Source organism: Arthroderma uncinatum (assembly GCF_011692745.1).
Source record: "Arthroderma uncinatum strain CBS 119779 chromosome Unknown scaffold2, whole genome shotgun sequence".
Taxonomy (NCBI): Eukaryota; Fungi; Ascomycota; class Eurotiomycetes; order Onygenales; family Arthrodermataceae; genus Arthroderma; species Arthroderma uncinatum.
The window spans coordinates 3,130,424-3,156,290 of NW_022983864.1; the positions used below are offsets into that span (position 1 = coordinate 3,130,424).

The 25,867-nt window shown below is 49.0% G+C and overlaps 6 protein-coding genes across 6 annotated transcripts; 1 reads left to right on the plus strand and 5 right to left on the minus strand.

The window, feature by feature from the left end:
• Window positions 1-493: 493 nt before the first annotated feature.
• Window positions 494-2,596, minus strand: GIQ15_02923 (malate dehydrogenase, NAD-dependent; the record flags this gene model as incomplete). The annotated part of the gene is made up of 9 exons (XM_033550340.1): window positions 494-634; window positions 699-843; window positions 913-997; window positions 1,073-1,450; window positions 1,539-1,626; window positions 1,690-1,800; window positions 1,871-1,902; window positions 1,987-2,027; window positions 2,316-2,596. 9 exons carry the CDS (start codon window positions 2,594-2,596, stop codon window positions 494-496), a joined length of 1,302 nt encoding a protein of 433 aa, XP_033407501.1.
• Window positions 2,597-3,323: 727 nt separating this feature from the next.
• GIQ15_02924 (uncharacterized protein) lies at window positions 3,324-4,528 on the minus strand (the record flags this gene model as incomplete). Its single annotated transcript, XM_033550341.1, has 4 exons — window positions 3,324-3,498; window positions 3,655-3,779; window positions 4,050-4,144; window positions 4,255-4,528. 4 exons carry the CDS (start codon window positions 4,526-4,528, stop codon window positions 3,324-3,326), a joined length of 669 nt encoding a protein of 222 aa, XP_033407502.1.
• A 303-nt stretch (window positions 4,529-4,831) lies between these two features.
• Window positions 4,832-5,306, plus strand: GIQ15_02925 (uncharacterized protein; the record flags this gene model as incomplete). The annotated part of the gene is made up of 2 exons (XM_033550342.1): window positions 4,832-4,883; window positions 4,987-5,306. 2 exons carry the CDS (start codon window positions 4,832-4,834, stop codon window positions 5,304-5,306), a joined length of 372 nt encoding a protein of 123 aa, XP_033407503.1.
• Window positions 5,307-5,912: 606 nt separating this feature from the next.
• Window positions 5,913-7,164, minus strand: GIQ15_02926 (splicing factor 3B subunit 4; the record flags this gene model as incomplete). Its single annotated transcript, XM_033550343.1, has 3 exons — window positions 5,913-6,641; window positions 6,707-7,082; window positions 7,145-7,164. The coding sequence occupies 3 exons, from the start codon at window positions 7,162-7,164 to the stop codon at window positions 5,913-5,915; spliced, it is 1,125 nt and encodes a 374-aa protein (XP_033407504.1).
• Window positions 7,165-10,946: 3,782 nt separating this feature from the next.
• GIQ15_02927 (putative C2H2 transcription factor (Azf1)) lies at window positions 10,947-12,317 on the minus strand (the record flags this gene model as incomplete). The annotated part of the gene is made up of 4 exons (XM_033550344.1): window positions 10,947-11,375; window positions 11,443-11,616; window positions 11,684-11,737; window positions 11,826-12,317. 4 exons carry the CDS (start codon window positions 12,315-12,317, stop codon window positions 10,947-10,949), a joined length of 1,149 nt encoding a protein of 382 aa, XP_033407505.1.
• A 10,640-nt stretch (window positions 12,318-22,957) lies between these two features.
• GIQ15_02928 (uncharacterized protein) lies at window positions 22,958-25,187 on the minus strand (the record flags this gene model as incomplete). Its single annotated transcript, XM_033550345.1, has 9 exons — window positions 22,958-22,985; window positions 23,050-23,125; window positions 23,190-23,322; window positions 23,397-23,440; window positions 23,723-23,867; window positions 23,926-24,464; window positions 24,527-24,855; window positions 24,917-24,998; window positions 25,064-25,187. The coding sequence occupies 9 exons, from the start codon at window positions 25,185-25,187 to the stop codon at window positions 22,958-22,960; spliced, it is 1,500 nt and encodes a 499-aa protein (XP_033407506.1).
• Between the last annotated feature and the right edge of the window lie 680 nt (window positions 25,188-25,867).

The window sequence follows — 25,867 nt, forward strand, 5'->3', positions numbered from 1 at the left end:
AGTAGGGAAGTGCTAACAGGCGTAACCCTATTTTATTTATTCATTTGCTTTCTTGTTAAGCGGTCGTGCCATCATGAGGCAAACGACGGCGGTATTTGTTGTTCTGGTAATGGTCAAGACGTGTTAAGAGAAAATAAAGGGGGGAAAGGACCGGGTCAACGCATTTTGTGCAACCCCCTAGCAATGTTCATACCCATGCCTTCGTTCTCGTGAATGAATGAAACCACGCTTCCTTTGCTGATTCAGAGCCTATGTGCTTCCTTGTTTGATCTACAGCCTAAATGCCGAAAAACGGGGCGTTCAATTAGTAAACGATCTACCAATACGTTATACACCGTGCCCGACTAGGAAGGACAAGGAAACGACCAAGTCGGCTGGTAGAAGGCCAGGGGAAGACGCAAACAAACAGATGGTTAGGGGGTGTTTCCGAACAACGCATGTCAAACATCAAGGAATGGGAAAGATGAGCGCCATGAGCAACGATGGGTGTGATTTACTTTTGTGGGGGGTTTTGAGCAAACTCGATTCCCTTGGTGATGTTGCCCTGGAGGCCTTCCTTGCAGATCTTAAGGAGGGCTTGTTCCCTCTCGTTGACCTGGGGGAGGATGTTGATGATCTTCTCAGCACCGGATGGCTATATCGAATTGTCAGCTCTATCACCTGGAGGAGGAATTGAATGGAAGTCGGGATATACGTACTCCAAGTTCAACGGGCATGGAGAAGTATTCAAATCCGGTCTCCTTGATGATGGCCTCACCACCCTCGACGCCGTTGAGGTGAACGAAAGTGGGCTCAACAATACCCTTTTCGCCATTGGCAGCTCTGAGGACACTCAAAGCGAAGCTAAAACACTTGGAGTCAGCATAGGCTACTTAAGCTTGGGTCACAAAGTGGGGAAAGGAGGGTGCATACCGGTAACCAGCATAGGCCATAGACAAAGTGGCAGAGCCAGCACCATCCTTGGCCTTCACGACTTCGTCACCACCGAATTGGACACCTATCATGACAGCCCAGCATTAGTGATGGTCCCCTAATGTATGGGGAGGGGGCTGGATTAGTGCCATGAACTTACGGTGGATGATCTCGGCGTACTCGCTGTCTGGGATGTCAGCGGCAGGCTTGGCCTGGCTGTAGACTGGAACGATGGTCTCGCCAGAGTGTCCTCCGATAACGTGGATGGTAGCCTTGGAAGGATCCTTCTCGCCAGTGTATTTCTGGGCAAAGGTCTCGGCACGGAGGATATCGAGGGTGGTGACACCGAAAAGGCGTTTTGGGTCGAAGACACCAGCCTTCTTGAGTACCTCGGCAGCGATTGGGACTGTAGAGTTGACTGGGTTGGAGATGATGAGGAGGAATGCCTTGGGGCAGTGATCGGCAACTCCCTGGGTGAGGTCCCTGACAATGCTGGCATTGAACTTGAAGAGGTCGTCACGGGTCATTCCAGGCTTGCCTATTGACTGTTAGTGGGTAGAACAAACCGGGGTAAAGGAGAGAAAAATATGGTGAAAAGCAGGTGAGGCGAGCTGGGACATGCGTACGAGGAATTCCGGCGGGAATGAGAACGATATCACAGCCGGTAAGGGCATTCTTCAACCCTTCATCCTTTGGCAAGTGGCCCGAGGTTTTCTATCAATACAAGTCAGCACGCCATGCCGTGGCCGCCAGATATCAGAACAGAACACAACTCACGGCACACGAAGAGATGTGAGAGAGGTCAGCAGCAACACCGGGAGTGTTGACGACATCATAAAGAGAGAGCTCATCGACGAGAGGGCAGACCTTCAAAAGAAGGGAGAGAGGCTATCATATCCGAGGGGTTAGCTACACCCCGCTCACAGGTGGAAGACGCCCAAGAACACCGGCTACAAACCTGGCCAATGCCGCCAGAAGCACCGAGAACAGCTAATTGGCAAGAATAACAAGTCAGACACGTCTTGACGCTGGAGTTTTCCCTTTGGATATGGGTTCAGGGACCGGTTATCATACCTGCTTTAACCATGGTTACGGCTTGGACGGAAGCGGGGGAACTATGAGAGCGAGTACAAGCTGCAGACGAGACAATTAGCACCCAGAACAGCGAGCGAGAGCCAGCACCGCAGCATCAGACAGACATACGCAGAGAGAACGAAGCTATCGGAGCAGCTGGAGAGCGTGAGGTTGGAGGAAAGAAAGACGAAGCTGAAACCGGGCGAGAGAAAGATCGCAAGTTGCTCGTGCGGAGTTTATCAGCCCGCGGTCCTGTAGTCACATGCTGCCCCACGGCTGACTCAGCCAAAGACTTCTCTTTCTTCTCTTTCTTACTCTATACTTCTTACTCTCTATACTTCCCTACGGTCACCGCGGCTTCATGGGCGCGGGCGATCGCGCTCGGAAACAAGGGAGCTTGCAAGGAACGCTGCATCTCTACCCAATCAGCATCACGTGAGACCATACTCTTCCCCCCGACGAGATCGTTGTGACGCATTGCGCTTGGCGGGTTGGGATGTCCTTCTGCGGGCGTTGGATGGATATACCACGGGAGACGTCTCGCCAGGAGGACGACGCTCATGACCATCGCCACGAACATAGCCATGACCATAGCCATGAACATCGCCATGATGGGTCGATATCGATGCATGTCCGGGCCCCACTCTAGAGCTCCAGGAACGCGGCGCCGGAAAGCTTGAATTGAAGCCATCAAAAAAGCAATTGTCCGCGTCGTCGACTTTACCATGGTCGAACTACACACAAAGTCCTCTAGAGGCAGGCTGATAGACCTGCTGGTGATGCTACGTCAATCCTTCTTCATAGAGCAGAGGTCTTTCTCTCTGCTAGACCGAGGTATGGGGTATCGTCAACCCACTCTGGCACGGAACGAATCGTTACGGATTATTCCGATCTTTCTTCGACGGAGACGGAAGCTTCTACGTCAGTCTACCCGTGCGTAGCAAGGCTACATGAAGGTGTAGTGGGGGTTCAAGAGCTGGTTCTGCCCTGCTGTCTCGGAGACTGTCCGATACCTCGTTAGTCTTGGGACGACCAGGGTGGCCATGCTATGTACGCATGCAGTACATATCAACGTCATCATTGGGTAGTATAGAAGCTAGAACTTCACACTTCCATAGCTTCTATAATAGGAAAATGGTGACGTTTTGTTCAGACAGTATAGACATGATGCATCCAAGAACCCTCATAATGTATTAATACGCAGCCATCATTTCGTATTTTTTTATTGTGTCATACCCTAACTATAGTTCGGGCGGGCTGGGAGAAAATAGTAAAAAGATATATCTCCAGGTTCGCAACAGACGCCTCCTTCCCTCATTCCCGGTTCACCGACTCATCTAAGCATCCTTCTCAGCGGCCTTTCGGGCCTTGGCGCCTCTGAGCTTCTTCTCAGGGCTGTCTTTCTTTGGTCGTTGGGATTTTCGGATAGCACTGGCACGGAGAACGGCCTCAGGGCGGAGGTCCGCTCGGTATCCGCCGGTCACAGCTCGGTTGGCAACACCCTTGTATACCCTGAGAGAAAAATATCATGTTTAGCATAGCGTCCGGCCAAGGGTATATATGTCTTCCTCCTCCTTGTCACTTGATATATCGCACTCCTTTGAGCCTCGATAACCTCGACAGTCGGAACATGGAGCATAACATCGACAGAATTCGGGGGGTTCTTACTTGCGGTTGGCGGAGCCGGATCCGTGGTTGGCAGTGACAGTGTTGGAGGCGGGCTTGAAGGTGTTGGCGGCCTTCTTGGTGGTGACAGCAACACCGCCGTTCTCACCAGCCTGGACGCCGATAGCCTATTATAGCCAAGAGAACCAAGTCAGAATAAAGCCATGAATGTTCCTCCACGTTGATTGCGCCGTCTATCCTCTCTTTTGTCCGTCCACCTCTCGCATTCAACGCCTTTCTCGTACACTTATTTCTGGCGCAAACTATAACCGTATGAATAGGGGTGAGTGAATACCTTGGAGTTGACGAATCCAGCATACTATAACAGTAAAAGAACCCAGTTAGTCCATAACCTGAAGTAAGAGACACTATATCCGATCCCATGTTAAATAACCCACCTTTCTCGAGTGCTTGTTGATCAAGTTCAATGGGTCACGAGAAAACTGTGCACCACCACCGGTCGATCGCTTAACCAAGTAGGCATTCTGGGTTCCTAATCATTCGAAAAATCCCTTCTAATCAGCTTCAACTGTGTGTTTAACCGCGCGCATCAACCGCAGACTCTGGCATCTCGAAACGTGGAGAACGGAAGGGGGTTCGTACGGGCAATACCCCAGACGAGGTCGTCGGACACGTTAGGACGGGCGGTAGCAGCCATGGCGTCTAGGAGAAAAACGGGTGACTTCGTGGAGGGAGGTGGAGGGTGGTTTGTTGGTGATGGTTGAACTGAGCCCTTCTTTCTCGTGCACCGAATTTGGCGATGGGTGAATATTGTTGTGTGTATTCGCGCCCAGGAAAAAGTCTTGGCACCCGGGTAACCTTCCTTGCCGGGAAGACTCGCTAACTTGGCCCGTTTTAGTCTAGGCTGACTTAGCATATGTGCTTACGTAAGATATTCTAATCACCTGATATCACGTGACTGGAGATGTGCTGACTTTCCTTTTTGCGGGCGTCAAAAGAAGAAGACGCGATAACAAGAGGACGAGAGACAAATATCAGCTTCGACGCAGCCTTGAAGGCAGCACCCTATACTACGTTCGTTCTTTACTCTATATAGCCTGCCTCTCCCGGTAGGCGTTGACTTGGACCCTTCCATCTCCTTTCTAATACTTACAACCCGCCTGAACTCTCTTATCAACGGCCAACGCAACATCCCTGGTATACCTAATCTACCGACGTCATGGGCTACTTTTTCTATTCTCTCAGTTTCTTTATTTTCCTCTCTGTTGCAGGTAAGCTGGAGATCATGCCTTTCCGTCTATTCCGTTCGCAAGAGCCCCCTGTTTTTGTATCCCGAAGATTCCAAGTGACCATCGAACTAATCTCCTTCTATAGCGGCCTACTTCACCCGCGATCGCTGGCTTCCTCACCTCCCTCTCCCTCCATTCCTCTACACTCAGCTACCAACAAGTTTCAGAGGCGATGCCGAAGCGGGACTATCCTCTGCGGACTTTAATCTCGCAGATAACATCGTGGAGGGTGATTCCCGTGCCGGCCTAGATAAGCGCGGAAAGTCCGAGGTTCTGCGGATCATGAAGAGTAGAAAGGTCGATTTCAACGAAGCCAGACGGATATATACCGAACAACGCTTTGCGAAGAATAACATTGGCCCTGATGGGAGGCCGCGAGATCCGAAGTTTGTGTCGTTCTCGTGATAGACCGGTTTTCCGTCTATCTTTGGGAAGTGATTGCTATTCCGAGACCAACAGTGGGATGAAATACCTTCGGCTATATACCTTCCCACGAGTCCCCTTTGTCCAATTTTTTTTAAATCTCCTTGGGTACGGAGCGCAGGAGTGCGGGGTTTGAACTTCATTTTAATCATAATATTCTTGTTATTGCCTGTTTCTAAGGCTCTTGGGCGCTTCTAAGCCGTTTCTCTTCACTAACCCTATCCAGGCTATCTCCTTGTCCAGTTCTGTCTCAGCGTTGATCGTTTGCGATTTCTCGTTTGTTCGTCGTCCTTAGTGTACTATTAGCCATCCCTCATACATTGCAGTCGCAACATCTCTGCAAATATCCAAGAACATAGTTGTTCAATACAAGCTTGACCTCATCCACCACTTGATGCTGCTTTGAACAGGCATGAGCAGGCGAACCGAGCCTGTGACTCGAACTCTTAAGGTCCTAATGCCTAGCTGGGATGTATTCACTTGATGTAAATGTTCAGAAAGACGGACCATCATGATATCTAGGAGGCTCGAGCCTCCGGCCAGTAAAATATATTTTGAATCCACCTTCACGTTAGCTTAATGGGCATTTCAACGACCGCGGCCGTATCCCTGTTGTTGAAATCCAGGCGGTAGCTGGGCTGGCGGGCCACCCGGGCCAGGTGGCCCTCCAACAGGAGGTGGAGCGAAACCAGCAGGCGGAGGCTGACCAAATCGAGGTGGCTGAGCAGGAAATCCTGGAGGGGGCCCGCCATAGCCAGCTTGAGATGGCGGAGGGCGTGCAGGAAGTCCTGGCGGAGGTGTAACTAGTGGTTGAGATGGGTGTGGTGGTGGGTGCGGCGCATGTGGTGCGCGATGGTGTGGGAGTGGACCGGCCATATTCATGTTCGGATATCCCCCGTTCATCACTGGGGGGGCCATGCCTCTGCCAGCGCCAAAGTCGGGCGGTGTTGGTCCAACATTCATCGGCGGTCGTGGCGGTTCAGCTTCCATCGCCTGCCCCGGAGGCACGGCAGGAGGCCCATTTTGTCCACCAGCACCGCCAGGAGCAGGGCCAGTACCGCCGGCAAATTGGGGAGGTAGCGATTGCTGTGATTGAGGCTGGACGTTGTGTTTCCGTGCCTGCGCAGCAAGCATTCGCTCGGCTTCATCACCATGTCTCTCTCCTTTTCCATCTTTCTTGTAGGCGTATTGAACGGTTATCTCCTTATTCATCAGATATTGCCCATTCATGTTGGTGATAGCATCATCGGAAGCCTCGAAATTGGAGAAAGATATGAATCCATAGCCTTTGGATAAGTTCGCATCGTCTCGGGCAACCTGTAATACAGAATCAGTACAAATAAAGATCAAAGCTAAAATCAAGAGTCTTGCATCAAACTAACCTTGGGAAGTGATATCAAAGATCCAAATCGACTGAACGTATCGTATAGCACCTGCTCTGATACCATAGGGTCCAAATTCCCAACGAACAGCTCCGCACCAACTTCGACTGTTTTCTGCTTGTCGGCAGACGCCTTGTTGACTCGAATTGGCTTGCCGTATAGACGTACTTGGTTCATGATCCTGGACGCATATTCGGCATCCTCTTCGCTATTAAACTCGACGAAGCCGTAGCCTTGGTGCGTTTGCGTGACGCGGTCTTTGGGGAGGTGTACGTTAACAATACGGCCGGCCTGAAGCATCAGCTCCCACACCAGCCTGTCTGTGACTCGCTCATCGAGATTCCCAATGTATACTGTTGCCTCCTTGTCTTGTTCCCTAGTTTCAGTTAGCCCTCTGCCTGTATGCGCGAGACGGGGAAACGCGACCAAACGACCTACCAGTGCCTTGCGCCGGACATGATTGCTCCTTAGACTGATAATTAAACAATATGGCTGTCTGGAAAACACGCGACGACTGCACATCAATATCTATGTCGGCTGTGCAAGTATTTTGATGTTTGGTCAATGGAGAAAGACAGTTGAGCGCCAAGAAAGGAAGCTAATTTTTCCTGATCGAGCTCCGAAATCCATGGACGAACTTCTTATCTCCACGAATTTTCCTCCATCATCAGGGACAACACTGGCAAACACTACAGGCTATTACTACAATCTAATACTATATTAAACGAACCAGTGCAAGAACCAGTGCAAAGATGATGAATTTTTCAGAAGAGACAAAGGTAGGATATCTCAACTTTCCAGCTTGTTCGCGATAGAAACCGTTCTAACACCAGCATTAGGAGCGCATCTCCAAGGTCATCGACGTTTCGCGGGTTGCCATACACTAGTGAGTGAATCTATCTTGATGATGGCAGGCTGGCTTTGGCTATTTTTATGAGAAACGAGATGGAGGACTAACCGTTGCCGTTCGATGGCTCTACAGCGGATATCTTCCATTGATCGTTTACCTTGGTAAGTGATGAGAAGACTGATATCTACCTCTGATCAGTTCAATCTTGCTAACTTCTACCAGGATACACATACAGTGAACCAAGACCGACTCTCCTCAAGTATGACATTATTCCGAGCAGCAACTGCTTACCGGGCTTTCCCACTGACGTGACTCCTACCAGACTCTTCTCCCCCCTCGCATAAAACATTACGACGAACATTTAAGGGCATGGAAAGGCGTACGACTATAAAATGGCGGTGTTTTATACGAAGGACTGGAAATAATAATTCTCGGCAATATAGGCTTAACGCCATGCACACTTCCGGCCTCATCTTTTTCTCGAGGGATCAGCCCATCTATTTGGACTGAATTCACGCAGCAGTCCCACCGCGTTTACGACGATTGTGGAGGTTGAACACTGGATCATTTCTAGTGGAAAGTCTCTATTTCCTTTCTACTTGTATCATTATAACATTTCAATTGAGCACAATTTTCCCCTTCAGTGTCTGTCGACACACTTCAGCGAACCAAGAAGAATTACATACTACCTTAAACTGGCGAGGTCACGGTGCCGCCTTGACCTGATGTGATTCCAGAATCAGATTGTTACTGTCATTGATGAATATTCCGATCTATATGGCCATTAACGCGGGTTCGCATCCTAGTCAATTTTTGTTAGTAGAGCCCAAGTGTAGGATTAAACCACGGACAAGCCCTAAATACATCTATCGAAGCTCCTATAATACCTCTTAAGGCCCTGTATTCAGATATAAAGCTGCGGGAGTGCCTGTTCGGCCAAGGAAGTCTTCCGCTCCGCTCTGCAAAACAAAAATTTGGCTCTCCAACTCTCCGCAAATACAATATCATAGCTAATTTTCGCCGCCACAGTGAGTTCCCTACGAGGAATTGAAGAATACAGAGAGATTTACAGCAAGGAGGTTTCATGAATGACAAAAATGGCCTTTCCTCGTCGTTGGTTGAGACGATAGCTGGCTTTAGTGCCGGCATTTGCTCAACGCTTGTCGTCCACCCCCTTGATATAGTCAAGACACGGCTACAAGGTAGGCAAACCTCGATATAACATCTAGAGACCATGCTAATCTGGCTTCGACCACCCAATTATAGTGGATCGGTTTTCAACCTCGCGCATCGGCAATTCTCTTCGCATTATCCGTGGCATATCACGCAATGAAGGCGGAGTACAGGCATTCTATCGAGGTCTCACGCCCAATCTGGTTGGGAATTCCGTGAGCTGGGGCTTATATTTCTTGTGGTATGGCGAAATTAAAGAGCTTTTAAGTGTGTCCCGTGGGGATGGAAGCGGTGCTGGTGGGCTTTCGTCGTTAGATTACTTCGTCGCATCCGGGACTTCAGGTATGTTCATATATCTACACCATTTACTCTCGTATCCCCCTCATATAACCCAGAGTTAACGTATTTATATTCTCCAGGGGTTCTAACAACCATACTCACCAACCCAATATGGGTTATCAAAACCCGAATGCTCTCCACCGGTGCCCAGGCGCCAGGCGCGTACTCCTCGATGATGGCAGGAGTCCGGCAAATATACCGTACGGAAGGCCTGAGTGGATTCTACCAGGGTTTGGTGCCAGCTATGTTTGGAGTGAGCCACGGCGCCTTACAGTTTATGGCATATGAACAGTTGAAGAAATATCGTGCGCGGATGGCCCTATCTACCTCATTCGATGGGGCCGCGCCATCAACTGACACGGCCTCGACGCAGCTGAGGACGTTGAGCAACATGGATTATCTCCTACTGTCAGGCATATCTAAGATTTTCGCCGGCTGTGCTACCTACCCATACCAGGTACTCCGCGCCCGCCTACAGACGTATGACGCAAGAGGAACCTATAAAGGTGTACGTGATGCCTTTGTCCAAATATTGCGGACAGAAGGTTTAGCTGGATTCTACAAGGGTTTGGGGCCAAATTTGATCCGCGTTCTGCCTAGTACGTGGGTTACATTTCTTGTCTATGAGAATGCAAGGATATATCTGGCGGTATAGAAATGATGTAAGTCAGTTGAATAGGAAAGACTTTATAGTTTTCCATGTTGAGGCAATAGTCTTATATTTCATGCAGGAACACATGATTTTTTCTTTTCTTTTACCAAGCTTGCTTAAACTGGTAGCTCAAGAGTTTGGCATTCTGCAGATTTCCTATGGCATATGCATATACTGCCCTCCGTTCATTATTATCATGGATGATCAACCATCAATAATCAAAGATGTGGATACAAACGATGTGGCACAGCATCAACGTTGTTATCTCAGTGCAATATACTTACCTTCCTTTCCCTGCCAATCCAAGTATTATTATTTAATAATTCAGGCCCCCCCTGTTCATAAGGAACAGTTCCAACACCATAACGCTCTTTGTTAAGTAGATATCCGGGGTATACTTCATCCCATATATAAGCAAACGGACTATAAAAGCCCAAGGAGCAAGGCTGAAGTTCAAGTAGAGCTAGTGAGGTTTGGCTAAACTGTAGAGATAGACGACGGAGGTAAGGTAGGTGGATATAAGCCGAAATATAAGAGCGGGTAAGTACACAAGGGCGGCGAAATTGATGATGGCAATAAGCAGGAGAACTGATAGATACATGCTCTGAAATAAGTTTAATTGGTTGGGTAGGTATAAGGGTAACAAAACAGATTGGTATAATGGTATGAAACTACAGCCAGACAAACACCTTGAGTAAAGAAAATGAAGAAGCCAAAAAAGGTCAAGGTATGCTAGCTGCTCATGCTGTGTATTTGAAAAAAAAAAAAACAACAACCATGATGGAAAAGAAAAGATGAAAAAGAAAGGAAGAAATGAGAGCAAGTCCCCTCCATGAATGATGCAAAAGTTTCGAGTAGTAGTAGCAGGGGTGTCGAAAAGTGCGGAATTAGAAATTATTCCTCTCGCTGTTGGGTTGAAATGGAAGAATAGGAAACGTGGTTCTCCTTCCTTTTTGCGGGTAGTTAAAAAAAGGAAAGGAGCCCCTCCAAACGAGGTAGCAGAGCCGAGTGCTTTTTGCCGTATTATGGCTTTTTGCGGGAATACTTCCGCCAAATGCTCCAATCCCACCTTTATATACTCCTAATACCCATGACTGTGCTCGATTTTTTTGGATTTTGATTTTTTTTCTTTTGAAAATGTTATCCGTGGTACCTGATTCAGTGAGATCACGGTAAAGGGACAAATGCTGTGCCATTCGTAGTTTGATTATATTGCGGTAACCCGATTAGTGACCCCCTCGTTGATACATCTGCTCGTGGAATTCAACATCATCACTGCTGGGGGTTCCAAGGTAAGTACCACGGTGGTAGCTTCTTTCCCGCATTAGCTTTGCCTCTTCTTCGTTACCAAGTGCGAGTTGGTGTGTGGGCATTCTGTTGTTCGGAGCAGCTGAGACAGGAACGGAATTCATGATATTATTAGCGCTCGTATCGGAGTTGTTTGTCTTGGTGGAATTCGAACGGGCTTTTGCAGTCGATGAGACGCGGCGATCTTTTCCGCGACCTTTGATGCCCTTGTTGCTGTTTTTATAGAGCATGGCGAAGTATTCCCACATTTCTGCGTCCTGTGGGTTCATTCTATCAGGCTCAGTAATCATGGCAAACCGCACGGTGAGATTCCGTAGAGTTTGAGCGTGGAATTTGTTTTGGTGGGACTGTGGTATGGTTAGATCTGAACTGCATCACATAGATTGCTTTCAATCAGTTGTTCCGTTAACGTACCTTGAGGTTTCCTAACTGTGTGAATTGTTTCCCACAATCGTCTAGTCGGCACGTAAATGGCTTCGCTTGGTCGTGGGTGATCTTATGAGCGCGAACGTTTCCTCGTTGAGCAAAACGCTTGTGACAGATATCACAGGAGTAGGGTTTCTCTCCGGTGTGCCGCCGTTCATGAGTCTAGATTAAGGATGGGAGGTTAGCTATATTAAATATGTTATTAAGGAAAAGTTATGTATTGAATTACCTTCAGGTTTCCAAGTTGGGAGAAGCGTTGACCGCAACCAGGCTCGCCGCAAAGCTAGTTCGATAAGGGTCAGTATACCAAATTCCAGCTAAGTACAAGGGACTGGAGGATTGATTTCCATTTCCTCCGTGGATATACATACGAATGGCTTGTCACCGGTATGGGCTCGCATGTGGATGTCCAGGTGTGTCTTTTGCGTGAAATTCTTGCGACACTCCGGTAGTGTGCACTCGTACTTGCGTCGTGACTTTTGCTTCGTCGATGCATTGCGCGTCTGCTGATGGGGTGCATAGCCGGGTTGTTGTATCTGTTGGGCCTGCTCTTGGGAAATGGGGGCACCGTAGTTTGGCTGAGCCCATTCGGGAGCACCACCATGCATGCCAACGTTACTCGACGTAGTAGCACCGTTGTTGAACTTCTGAAGAGGTGGTAGCTGTAGCTGTGGCTGGGACGCACTTCGTGGTTTCGACTGGATCGCTCTCATGAGGGTATCGATTTCGGTGGAGAACTCGACTTCTGGCTTGCTACCCGGAGGTGAGGGTAGCTTGCTGATTTCAGCACTCCGGTTGTGCTGTTCGATTGGGGCACGCACTGGCTGAGATTCCTCAACCCTTGTAACTGGCGCTCCTACCATCCGAGAGACGCCATTCTTCGCATGACGGGGATCCGGGATCGGCTGTTGCAGGGCTGCTGGTTGGTTAGGTGGTAACCTTGATTGTGACGGTGGTAAGTGCGGTTGAGGTTGGGGCTGTTGCTGCGGTTGCTGATGCTGTTGCTGATGCTGCTGAGGATGTTGTTGTTGATGATGCTGTTGGTGCTGCGGGTGCTGTGGGTGCTGAGGGTGTTGCTGGTGCGGCTGATGGTGCGGATGTGGTTGATGTTGTTGCGGATGCGGTTGGTGTTGCTGGTGCTGCTGGTGATGCGGTTGATGATTCGGATGTTGTTGTTGCTGCTGTTGCTGCTGCTGCTGCTGTTGTTGCGGGGGTGGTGGCTGCTGTTGCGAATGGTGATTCTGTCCGAAGAAGCCATGGTAAGATGCAGCAGCAGGGTGATGGTTGGTGTTCAAGATGTGTCCAAAGTCGAGTGACGACGGCTGGATCGGTGCAGCGTATGAGAGTGCCGGGTTCGAGTAATAGGTGATGTTTTGTTCATGATGCGGTGCCATCATACGACGGTGAGCAACATTAGCCAAATCATGGCTGGAAAAAGTACACGGAACAGGCACCGCTGTCTCCATTTTTAATCACAAAGGTATCGATGCTCCAAGTGTGGTGGCCGAACCACATCCCCGGGCGAAGATTCAAGGCGGTCAAGCAAGTGATTTGGATGTCAATAAGTTTGTTGTCCAATGCTGTGAAGAATGAACAACAATCCAACGGCTTGGGGTAAAGAGACGACAAGTGTAACTTTTGCTGGTGCTTTTATTTCTTTACTTTTTGTTGTCGTGCTTCTCGGTGAATATTTTCTTTTTTTTTCCTTTCCCCTTCTTGTCTCTTTTCTTTTCTCTCGCACGGGTATTGTTTGGTGCCTGCTTTGGTATGGCTATGTTGTATTTAAGTTCGATAGAAGGGGAGCGGCTGGTGGGCTAAATACAACCAGGTCAGAGGGTGGTTTTGGTGCAAGGCAGTGACTTGTCAAGTGCCGGGCGTGAGGCAAAATGGTCGATCGATCTAGGGGCGGCGATTGGTTCCCGGGAACAGGCAACAAAGACGTGACCAACAGTTGTATGGATTTCCTCGAAAATGTCGGCAAGAAGTCTCGCGAAGGGAAGGTTGGTGGGAGAAAGGAGCTTATGTATAAATTATATATTGACGGAAGAAGAAAAATTAAGCATAAATCATTGGTATATGATTAGGTCGCGGGGAGGAAAAAAGACAAATCGAATGAACGATATAATGGAGCAAATGACCACTCTTTCAAGTGAATCGTCGGGGACGTAATCCGCAATGTATGATACCAAACTCTCTTCCGATAGCTTAAACTCTCCCTTGAAGCTTGGTCGCGGAAACTTGACGTTAGCGAAGCTGCAGAGTGGGGTTAAACAGCCGGCGTCACTTCAATAGGATTGCCAGGGGAACAAGCTAAAGGCGAAGTTGTGAGATGTTGTTTGATAACAGTGCGCAGATATGTACGGAGTATGTAGATCGCGATTTCATCGAACGTGAGATGCAGAAGCGAGTCTATTTGGCGGTTGGATGCTGTGGATAAGTGTGGGTCATATAAGAGGAGGGTTGAATGATATGTAAGGAAGTGAAAAAAGAGGCGTATTGGCCGGTCGTTTTTGGCGGTACAATATTCGCTCTCCTGCTACACCGAAAAGAGAACGGATCCTGATTAATTTATCGTCATGGCAGAGAGATAGTCTAACGTTTCCGACGAATGAGCTAGGGATCGCACAGATTCAAACACCTAAAAAAATACCTAATGGGTAGCACAAGAGAAGATTAAAAAAATAAAAAAAAAAGTGGATAGGGGGGATGGGAGAGAGAGGGAGAAGGGAGAGGGGGGCACGAAAGCAAGCTCAGATGCAGGATTGTGATCTGGCGGCCGGCATCCATGTTGAATAAAAAAGCGGGCTAGAGTTCAGTCGATGGGTACGCTGTAATGCAGCCGGGAGCACCTAAATCGAGCCTAAGGCTTGGTTAGGCTAAGCTGAAAGAGGCAGAGCATTGTGTGTGGCCGACAAAACAAAGGGCAGATCCCACTGGTCGAGGGTGGCCCATTCGAGGTTGGGTCTGGAGTAGGACGGGCAAGGATGGTGGAGTACACTAGTCGCCCAAAATTGGTAGACCATTGACACTCAATTCGGAATGCCCAAACATCAGAGTTGAATACACGGAGGGCACGGAGCTTTTAGCGTATGCAATCGCCGGGGTCCTGGAACAGTGTTGATCAAGGGACCTCCCTCCCCCCATGTCTGTTGGTCTCCTCTGCACTGAAATGGCAGAAAGGGTTCCCCTATCACTGCGCTTTTGCCATGGCCAGCTAACGTAACCCTGGGAAGGGAGCATTGGTAGTGACAGGCGATCGTCCAGGAGGGTCGCCTTGTTCGCTGCAGAGCGGAGCCAGGCGTATAGTTGCACGCCGAGAAATACGGCACGCTGAGAACTCTCCATCAAAACACGGTCAGCCGACAACCAAGCCAAGACTGCCTTGGCCCTTTGAAACCTCCCCCAAGTCTAGCTCCTTCGAGTGATGGATGGACACCCAACCTTGGTTCCCGCCAGAGCGTAAGCAAAATCCTCGATGGGGTTTAACCTAGGGAGTTTTAGCCCACGGCAATCAGTCAAATCAAACGACTTCTGGAGGCCCCGGCCTGGTTCCAACACCCTACCCACACTCCGTATGGAGCGCAGTACGTTTCTTAGTGTGTATTTGATGGATGGCACCCTCCTGTCCCCATTTAGGGTTATGTACCGTAACTCCGGGCTATGGAGATTTTGATTGTTCTTAGTGGCGAGCTCTCAGACTATTGTTTGCTAGCTGCTGATTGTTGGACCAGGATGTCTGCCATTTGATTGGCGACGATGCCCGTCCACCTCTGCTCCAGCTGTCTCTTGCCCCCCATGTTGCCGCCAGCATGATTGGCCAGACGTCCGTATAGATCCGGAAGAGGCACGAGACCTGCCGCCAATCGCGGAAGATTTCAAGCACATCCGGGCGAGGACAGGAGGACAGCAGAGGGTCAGAGGCATTTTTCCTGGCTCCGCTAAGCGCTGCAAGGGTGGTGTACGGTCCCAAATGACGGGAATTTCAGTGGGTCGTCGAATCCCTGGGTTGCGGATGGGATGGATATCGAACTGGGGCGTCCGGATCGAGGCTGATGGGGGTGTCATGTCATCGCCGACTAGACTAGTGTGGCTCAGCCAGCTGAAAGGCAAAAAAAGTCTCTTTGCGGCCGCCAAATCTGATATATCTCACCGGCGTATTAACCGTCGACAAAAGATGCTCAAAGTATGCTCGAAATGTATGTTGGATAGGACGCAAAGTTGGAGTCGCGAAAGAAGGTCGTTCCTGATTCCTCTTTTGGGTCGGCCCTTCTTGGGTTGCTTAGATAAGCTGTGACCGGTAACAAACCTGGAGAAACACCGCTGATTGGCTGGGACCTGCAAACTTACGCGGTTCCAGCCAATGGACGGCCGTCTTTCAGTACGGAGAGCGGGGCCAGGTACCGACCAGGAAACGACCCCCAAACAAAAGCTGGGACACTTTTTTTATATTTTTATATTTTGGCTTCATCTTTGCTTCTTCAACCATCGCGATCTCCACCACTGCGATGCTATTTTAATATATAATGACATGTTATATGCACAGGGGGATGACATACTTGGGCCTATATCGGCATATTTACATCATAGTTGTCCCGGCAAGAGGGAAAGCTGATCGGTGGCTTGTTGGGACAAAACCTTCCTCATGGGACCGGAAAGCCAATATCAGACGTCAGCTATCGGCGAAAAAACGGTGTTGACATCCAGTCGGGACTCGACAAAGCTCGAAGGCGTTGCTTTTGACGGCGTGCTGCTTGTTGCTGCTGCCGTCTCGGCTCCCTGCTTCTTGGGATCCCATGTGGAGCGGCGAAATATGTATGCATATCCAGAAAAGAAAAGCTGAGGAAAGGTAAAAGTCGATCTGAAACTCGGGGCGTTTCCTGAATGTTCATCCTCCTCATGCTTCGCTCGCAGCAAAGGGGGGAAAAGCAAAAAGTCTCTTGTGCTCCGGCTCTTGGGAATAAAATAGCTGTAGTATTCCCTGGTCCGCCATGCCACTTTGTTGATCTGCATATTGACATACATATAGGACTCTCCTAAAGCCTGCATGCCATGCGGCGTGCAACACGAAGTGTTCATTCCATGGCTACATACATTACATACGGAGAATATAGCAATATCAATCAGTCCCACAAGAATAGCTCTAACACGAAGAGCGACTCGTGTTGTGTCCCAGATTTAGAATCGTCCAAACTCTCCGCCGTGACTTTCTACCACGCTCTCAGCCTTGGGGGTGAGGATCTTTGAAACCGTTACATAAATGATATCCGTATAAGGGCCGAAGTCAGTGCTCATCTCATGCAGCATGCGTTACAAGCAGAAACGTTTTTTGCCTTTCCAGGTGGTGTGTCGCCCAAGTCAGATGGCCCATACGGCTTAGTTGGAGTAAATATGAATGTCTGTATATCATCACCGTCCGAGGAAAAGAAAGAAGTACTTCTCGGACCCCTATTTAGCTCCCGGCTAACCTTGATCAGATGGAACGTGGCAGCAAAAAAGAAAAGGACCCCCATCAACGACTAAATGAAAAAGGAAAAGGAGAGGGAGAAAAAAGAAATGCATTCCGCAAAAGTAACGACGGAATATGCAAGGCTAAATCGTCATCTCGCCTCCCGAAGACCTGCTGGGACAGGCTGTCAGAAGAGCACGTATTCACGATCAGCTATCCAATAAATCAAAGCTACGAGAAAATGAAGGCATCCACACGACAATCGCCAGGAACGGACATCCGAGACGCGCTCTCTCAGCTCCAAGTCCCTTTTGGGTGCACCAGGATCATTATTAAAAATAGCCTTCAGTTTGCTGGCATTCTCCTCCTCCACACAACTCAACAACAGCGTCGACATACTTCGGCTGCACACGCGCCAAAGGGAAAAACGGACACACTAAAATAGGCCCATCCTTGCGTTTCAAGGCAGACCCTTGCCTGGCCTCTCGTTTAGGCCCGTGCTTCGCGGACGGGAAGGGTTTGCTTTTTCCCTTCTCTTTTGCTTTTTCATAATTCCCATTTTTCTCCAGGCTGCTGCACTTACTCACGTCGAGGCTAGTGCGGAACAAGGCGCACTCGCGGCTGTCGCTATCTCGACAACTTGGAAGAATTCTCTTTGACGAGCTCTCTTCCTACTCGTCCGTTCTAGCCGGGTCCCTCTGCTAACGGCATCTAACGTCCGTCGCTCTGCCGCTCCATCCTTCGCTATCCGGCAGAGGTCTGCCCGACTGTCGAGTAATCGATTAATAATACCATTTTCCTTTCGCCGAGCCAACTTATTTATCATGTCTTATGCAAACAATCATCCTTGCAGGCTATACATAGAAATTATTGATGACAACGCAAAATATGGAGTAAATGGATAGGGTGGGCTCCCCGGACCCTGCAATATTGGACCAGGGGGTGAAAGCAACGACACACAGAAATCTACCCTTACCCAACTCCTCGGGATACAGAGGTCAACGATGTGCCCCCCATATTACTTTTTCCATCTTTAAATCGCACAAAAAGCAATAATCCTCAGTCTGGCACGTTCGAAGGTAACTTTCTTGCTTGCCCCGTGCGCGTTACCCATGGAAAATACGCACACTTGCTCCCCCAACACCGTACGGGTGGAATGTCGATGGATCGCAGGACGCGGGTTCAACGATGAATCTAAAAAACAAAAAAAGGGCGCCACACTACTCCGTACCCAGGGCAGAGGGAGGTGTCTCCGCGTGACTGATCTTCCCTGGGTGCCCAGCGGCGCTTCCAGCTTCCCAATTACGGTATAGAGGGTCGCTGCTTAATCTGATACAGGAGCCCCTTTAAGATTTACTAGTCGTCTTTTTCCCGCAGACTATCTTCTGTTACGGGTAGGCGTACCTTGCCGACAACGCTCCTTTACCTTCGACACAAAATCGAGTTATCATAACCGCGGAAGCAAAAGGGAGATGATCAGCCACTTCGCCTCGGGGGTCGTGGAAAGACGACGCGATCTAGCTCGCCGTCTCTTGCCCCTTCGGAGACATCAAATCAACGCAGGCCGCCGTGGCCACCAGGGCCTAGAGTGTAATCGATTCGGACTCCTTTGATGAGCACAAACGATTTTATAATTGGTCAAGGCTAGCTATGGAATCATGATGCATATTATTAGCATGTATCCGTACGGAGTACATGTCAAACGAAATAAAGGGGTAAAACCTCACCTGGATTGTCCAATTTCCCCAGGGATTATTCTATTGCAGGCATACGGAGTATTCACGAACTACTATCGATTGCCTATCGATCGCCTATCGATCGTCTATCGATTAAATATAATCGATCAGTCTATTCCCATTGCGTTTCCGTTTCCAGGCCTAGCAAAAAGGAGAGACGCAGGAGCAAGGCACAGCCGTGGTGGCCAAATCCCGCTACCCGTGTTGAACCACCGGAGGAACAGAAGCGATACACGATGATTCCCTTGCTTCATACCATACCCGACGCTAGGCCACACTATCTCGAACCTTGAGAGGCTGTGAGTAATTCTGGCTGCGTCCACGAAGCACGCTGTGCAGAATTACATGCACAGTTTGGAGTTGACTTTCTCAGTACATCACAATACATGATATTTGATGGCGTATATTCTCCGCCCACGTCACACAGGAAAAAAAGCGTCCTGAGCGCGGATAGGATAGAACTCGGGTTAAAAAAGGAATTACGCGGAAAGAACTCATGTCTGTCTTGAACGCTAAAGTAAAGACCAACGCAAGCAAGCTTGAAACAGGAACGAACCGTGGGACTCGCCCTCACTCTTCGTTCCTACCTGGCCTCATCTTTTTGCCTTCTGTATTTCTTTCTAGCCATTGGGGGAGAGGGGGCGTAAAAAAAGAAAAGTGAGGCTTTGGGAAGGAAACGCCGGCATTTTGGCTGGCTCACCCAATCAATGAATTGAGGAAGACGTACAAGGTGGCGTCGCTTGGATATCTATCCATCAATTCGCCTCCAGATCGGGGTACCGAGATCGATGATCTTCACCAGAAGACCAAGGCAAAAGACATCTACTGCAAGGCTTTGCATTAGGCGCTGATATCCCGTGTCGAGTACGGAGTTATGTTCCTCAGTATTGCCATCATGTTCTCACAAATGAGACTGAATACGAAGGCTGTACACCCGGTGGATGACCGTGATCATGATACTCCTTTTTTTTCATTTCATCTGCGCGGGATTCCCTTTAGAGATACGAAGGAGAGGAACGGGATATATGCACCGGCTGCATGCATATTGCATATTGCATGTCCTCCTGCCATCCAGGCTCCTGGTTTACCTGTTAACTTCCCCCAAATAATAAGAAACCATAAATGGACTTCCGCTGCTGCATACTTCGGCTATTTGGTGAAGGAGCAAGCTAGCTAACCCTCCTCCTCTGCCACGTCGAAGAAACCCCTCAACGCTTGACATGCAGTCAGTCACTTAGTCTAGCTCACGGCATGCTATATACTGTAATAGCCGTCACTTCGTGCGGAGAATGGATACTGTCCGTTCGGCACTGACTCCCGCAAGCGAGGGGGACTAGCAATTGCCTGGCCTCCTCTATCTTGTCATTATCTTGGTGGAACCTCTCTGGTGTTACAATCCACGAATTAAACCGTACATTTTTGGAGAGACTGCATTCACCTCATCACAAGAATCTTCAAATGGTCTACAGGTATGCCAAAACAAAAAGGGGGAGCAGTCGTGGGTGATATCATGCTGTGATACCTGTTGTGCCGCCTCCCCATACAGCGTGATAGGCCGGGGGGCCCTTTGATGTTATCTCCGTCCAACACTTCCACTGAAATCCCAGCTTTGTCCTTTTAAATACCAAGTTGCATTTGATTACAAGACTCTTCCTACATTCCGGTAGTATTTGATATATTCTATCGGCCCTAGAGGCCGTCACATCTAACCCTCAGCTGGGTATGCATCTGCGGCAGCTTCGTCCCACGTAGGAACCGGATGGGATATCACCAAGTAGTCATTTGGAGACGGGAGATGGACACCGAGACACATACAGCCTACGACTGACCACTGGTTCCTCCCGCTCATGTCGCGCTACTCGCCTTTGTTGGCAGGTATTTTGAAGACCTGGTCCCGTATGATGGTCTAGACAGCCGGTATGGTGGACTAGATAGCAACATCAACGGAGAATGATGGGTGTCTCTATCTACATGACAGCGGGAAAGAGAGCCCTCTCTTGTGATCGTAGACAATCCCGTGAGAGTATAGTATTCTATCCGCAAGAATGCGGACGAATATACGTATATGCATGCTCACCCCAAAACAGACTACCTGCGAAATTTTTATAGTTAAAGAGCTGAGATATGAAAATACGTATCCAATCATCAAGTTGCACCATGGAAAGAGAGGCCGGTTCGAAATCTATGTATCACTAGAGCTGACCCAGCTAGGCATCGAGAGGTCGTATGTACGCGGCCTGGTCTCGATTATCAGGGCGTCCTATGCTCTTTCATCTCCAGTCACGGATGTAATCCAGAATAATGGAAAATAGAACCCAAGGGTGAATATGAGGTTGCACCTCCCAATCCCATATTTTCGTGTCTGTGGACAGCCGTATACATGATAGTAGGCTTGAAATATTTCTGAAATTATAACAAATATTCACTCCTGCTGCATTGTCTCGGAATCTGGACCTAGGAACACTTGGGAAGTAATGTAACGTTGTTTCAAGGTAGAACTGGTGTCCTCAGGGAGCAGGGATATGCCGCTAGATCTACTCCGTATGATATGGCAGGATATATCCACACACATTCAAAGGCTAGCTAATGCAGCCTAGGTCCCTTCAAGGACTCGTATAACTCGAGGGTTCGAGGCACGAACAGCTATACGGCAGGCAGCTTTCCTGTTCCTGTCCAGCTAGCAAAAGTTGGAATGTTGTAGCATAGGTGATAAGGCTTTTATCGGGTTGCAGGCATGCCAGAATACCAACACGATTTGATATTCTAGGAAACAGATCTTCTCTCCTTCGTTCCGTACAGAAGCGTTATTCCCTTTTTCAATACACGGCCTAGGCTGCCTTCAGTGGCTGCTTGCGTTGATTGCATATAATACATCAATTTGGGCTCGGAGGCTCCTGGAAACAACCTCGATCAGCTAGGCAAGGGAGGGAGTAGTCGAGCATAGCTCTAGTGAACTCCCGTGATGCCAAAACCATAATAGCCATACCGTTCTCGTGGTAGAAAAGTAAGAGAAATGGGCGGGCTTAAGGACTATGGTATTGGCCCTCTATAGCAAATCCTGGTAGACCAACACATAATCAGATACGAGATATCAAAGCTTGAGAATTAAACAGGGTATCTAGTAAAGTGCTCGTTTTCCAACAATGCTTTAGTTTATTCGTTCTCATTAAGTTTGCAGTAATGGTTGATAGAAGACACGGATACCTTTGGCCCGCATAGCAGGTAGATAGCCGAATTAAATTGATCCCGAAAGAATCACCAGTCTAGAACAGATATTGGTTTAAATGAGAAAGGGAATAAAACGGCATGATCCTGATCCACATATATAATCAATCACGTGGAATCATTTCTCAAATGGATGTCCATCCATTATTTATTGGCAAAGATGGTTTTATATCACTTCACCTCCTGATGATATCTCAACCAACACACTCATTACCCCCTTAAATGACAAATATAGAAATGAAACCATTAATTTTGCCCTAAATGACATACGAGAATGAATGCAAACCAGAAAGGTATAAGAAACTACAACCCAAAAGAACAATTAAAAGATGAGAAAGGGATAAAACGGAATAGATGAAATAAACAAAATAAACAACACCACCCGCATTCCTGCCATAGACACTATACCATAGCATGCCATGATTTTGAATCCCATTTACTCCCTGTCCTGCCTTCGACTTGGCTGCTCTCCGCCTCATTATCTGCCTCCCGGCCACTCTGATCCAGGGTCGAGTTGATAAAAGTAGACACAAGGGCAAGGAAAGATATGTGGCTGAAGGTATCAAACAAATAAAATAGAATCAAGCCAAGGCACAAGACAGCCGTAACTTTGGACAGCCGTAACTTTGATAGAAATAGCAGCAGGAGAGGGAAGATGGAGAGATGGCCAGTCTTCGATAAATCCCAGCTGTTTTTTTTGTTTAGAAAACGAACGCAATGTGGATATTTTCCTCCAATAAGAGAAACCGAGAGGCAGTGGGTATGATACGAGTAGACATAGACAGATAAGTAGATTGACGCAAAGAAGTAAGACTCCATGAGATCAAGTCGAGATAAGACAAGATGAAAGATAAGAATCGTTTTTCATTTTTTTCATTTCCATTGCCGCGAAGGGGCATAGACAGATAGGCAGACAGGTAAAAAGGAGGCCAACAAGCACAGGGACAAAACTAGAACAGAAACAAGGTAGATAAACAGGTTGGGAAAGATAACGGATGGGGACGAGAATGGCGCCATTATTCTAAAGGTGTAAGCTGTTAGGGATGAGTGAGTTTGGTTGCTGGAGAGAAAGGGTGATATGGGAGATTGAAGTAATCTATCGGCGGTTATTCCATGATGAGTAGCTATGTGAATTATCTGTTAGCAACCAGGCAACGTAATGGTTTAATGAAGTAGGGTGGCACTAACCTCCAGATTCTAGCACGCATGTCTCCACTTCCAGTCGCAAAGAGCTGGCCAGTCGGGCTTGGAGCAACGGAGATAACTAGTAAGATATGATTAGCCAACATCCAGAAAATAGTCGACAAGAGAGAAAAAGGAGAAAATACCTGAATTTTTATGGCCTTGCAACATCATTTGGGCATTACCAGTTGCAGGATCCCAGAACTGAACTCCTCTATCCTTCGAACCACTCATGACCCAGTGTCCGTCAGGTGTTAGACAGACACTAAGCACGAAGTCCTACAAAAAATAAATTAGTATGAACGGCATATAAACGAAAGAAAGAATGCATGAAGTATCGGTGAGTGACTTACCTTGTGTCCCTCAAAGGTGCGCACACATTTCCCTCCCTTTGGTCCTGTACCGGGGACCATTCCTCGTGGGGGTGTAAGTTCCCACATCTTGATAGTCTTATCCAAACTGCCGCTAACAAGATCCCTTCCATTTGGCGCAAAAGCAACACTGTAAACGCTGTCCCTATGGCCGTCTGGGCTCTCGAGTCGCTCCACCAAGTATCCAGTGGTAGTATCCCAGACACGAACGCTCTTATCGAGAGATCCAGCAGCCACATAGCGGCCGTCCGGAGAGATGGCAACGGTGGTAACGCCGTCTTCAATGCTGAGGATGAGTTCCTGTTTACCGTCAACAATGTCCCAGAGACGGACAGTCTTATCACCACTTCCAGAGGCGATGTAACGTCCGTTGCGGGCAAAGTCGAGAGAGTAGATGTCTTGTTCGTGGCCGGAGAAAATGTTTTTGATTGTGCGGCTGGCAATGTCCCAGACCTATTGAGGGGGTTAGTTGGCTCAATATAAAATCTCAATATGGTGAGTATAGACGTACCCTAATCTGCTTATCCTCCGCACCGGTAGCGAGGTACCTTCCATCAGGACTGAAGCAGACACTGCGAATGTACAAGTCGCCGTCCTTGTCGACCGAGTCATCCTGTAGCGTGCTCACAAGCAAACCGGTGCTGACTTCGAAAATCTGAGCGGAACGGTTACATCCCGTAGCCACGTGTTTACCATCCGCGCTGAATCGAACGCAGCAGACAACACTGTCGTGGACGAGGTTGTGAACGAGGTCGACGTCAAGGACACGCGGGATCTCTGGGTTGAAGACAGCGTACCAATCGCTGCTTTCTTTCTTTTGGCTAGGTGGGAGCTTATCTGGGTCGAGTTCGGCAAGGGTGTTTCCCACGGTACGGTAAGGAGCCACAGCCTGTTGGCTGACGGCAGTCTGGAGAGGCATCTGGGGCGATGGGCGGGCTTCTGAGAATGCCATTTGCTGGTTTTGTTGAGGGGTTGCAGGACCGGCGGGAGCGCGAGCGTTGCGACCTTTTCCAGGACCAGGAGATGCTGTGGGAGCAGGTGGCCCGAATGCTACACAGATATTAATATGTGGCTATAATTGGGGTTATATAAGGAATTTGTGAAGTGCATACCGGAGCCATTCACGCCAGAGCCCTGCTGGTAGCCGGCAAAGGCGCCCTGGGGAGGCTGTGGTGGGCCCTGCGCATTAGGAGGGTTCTGCAGTGAGTGTTGGGCGCCCTGTTGCTGGTCCTGTGGTGGAGGTGGGGGGGCGAGAGCAGGCGCACCGCCTCCCTGGTTGGCCATGATGCCTCCAAAGAGGTTACTAGGACCATGTCCGAGGGCTGGAGGAGGAGCCTGGGAGGGGCCTCCGTGTGGTGGTGGTCCGCCAACGTGTGATGGAGGGACGTGGATGCCGCGAGATTCGAGTTCCATGCGCAGTGTGCGGATTTCAGCTTCGTAGCTAGACTGACGGTTAGCTATGAACTGGTTCTAGACATGGCGGTGAAGAAGAGTCGACGTACTCTTGCTTCATCTTGAGCTGGGACTGCTCCAGCTGGTAGACCTTCTGCCGGATCATCTCCATCTCCTGGAGCTGGCCAGTCACTAAAGAGATCGTCTCATTGTCAGTCTATACAACGGTCTCGCCGCAACGAATCAGGGGAGCATACACTGATGTTCGAACTCGCCGGTGCTGCGCGACTGGTTATCGAACTCCTGTCGTAGCTGGTCGAGCAGCTCTGTCAGGCGCGTGTTGGGCGGCGCGGTGACCATGGCTCGATGAGACCCATACATGGCGGCGGTATTTCGTGTATCTCGTGACGTTGGTTTTGTATTAAGAAGAGAGAGGCGATTTGTATCTTTGAGGGAGGTGTTAGTGAGGGTTTATCAATTGTGGTTTAAAAAAGATATAAAAGTCAATAAGGAACACACGCTGGCGGTCTGCTATGGGGCACGGACTAGCAAAATGGGGGAAATGAGGCTGAAATTGGCGCAATAGAAAAAGAAAGAAAGAAGCAGAAACGGTAGACGGTAGACGGATAGACGATGGGGGGTTTGGTTGGTTCCTGATATACCTGGCGATGGTCGCGAGATCAATATCTGCGGGATGGACGAGCTAGGTCGTGGGTTAGGATCGCGATGCGCTAATCGAGAGAGCCGGCCACCGCGAGACGGAGCGGGAAAAAAGGAAGAAAAGGAAGAAAAGAAAGAGAACGGCAAGAGGCGACCTCTATCTGGCAGCAGAGACGTGATGCTGATGCGTGGGAGCTGGCTGTTGATGCCGGAGATGCTTTGGCTGCTCGGAGATGAGGCTAGGAAGGAAGAGGCAAGCAAGGAGGAATGGCGAGGTGTTGAAGGGGAGAGGAAAAGAAAGTTTGACGACGCCGGCAGAGTGGATGCAGCGCTGCTTCTGGGGGTTTCAGCTTACCTCGCTTCGCCCTCTGTTCTCTCGCTGACAGATGTCCCTGGATGGT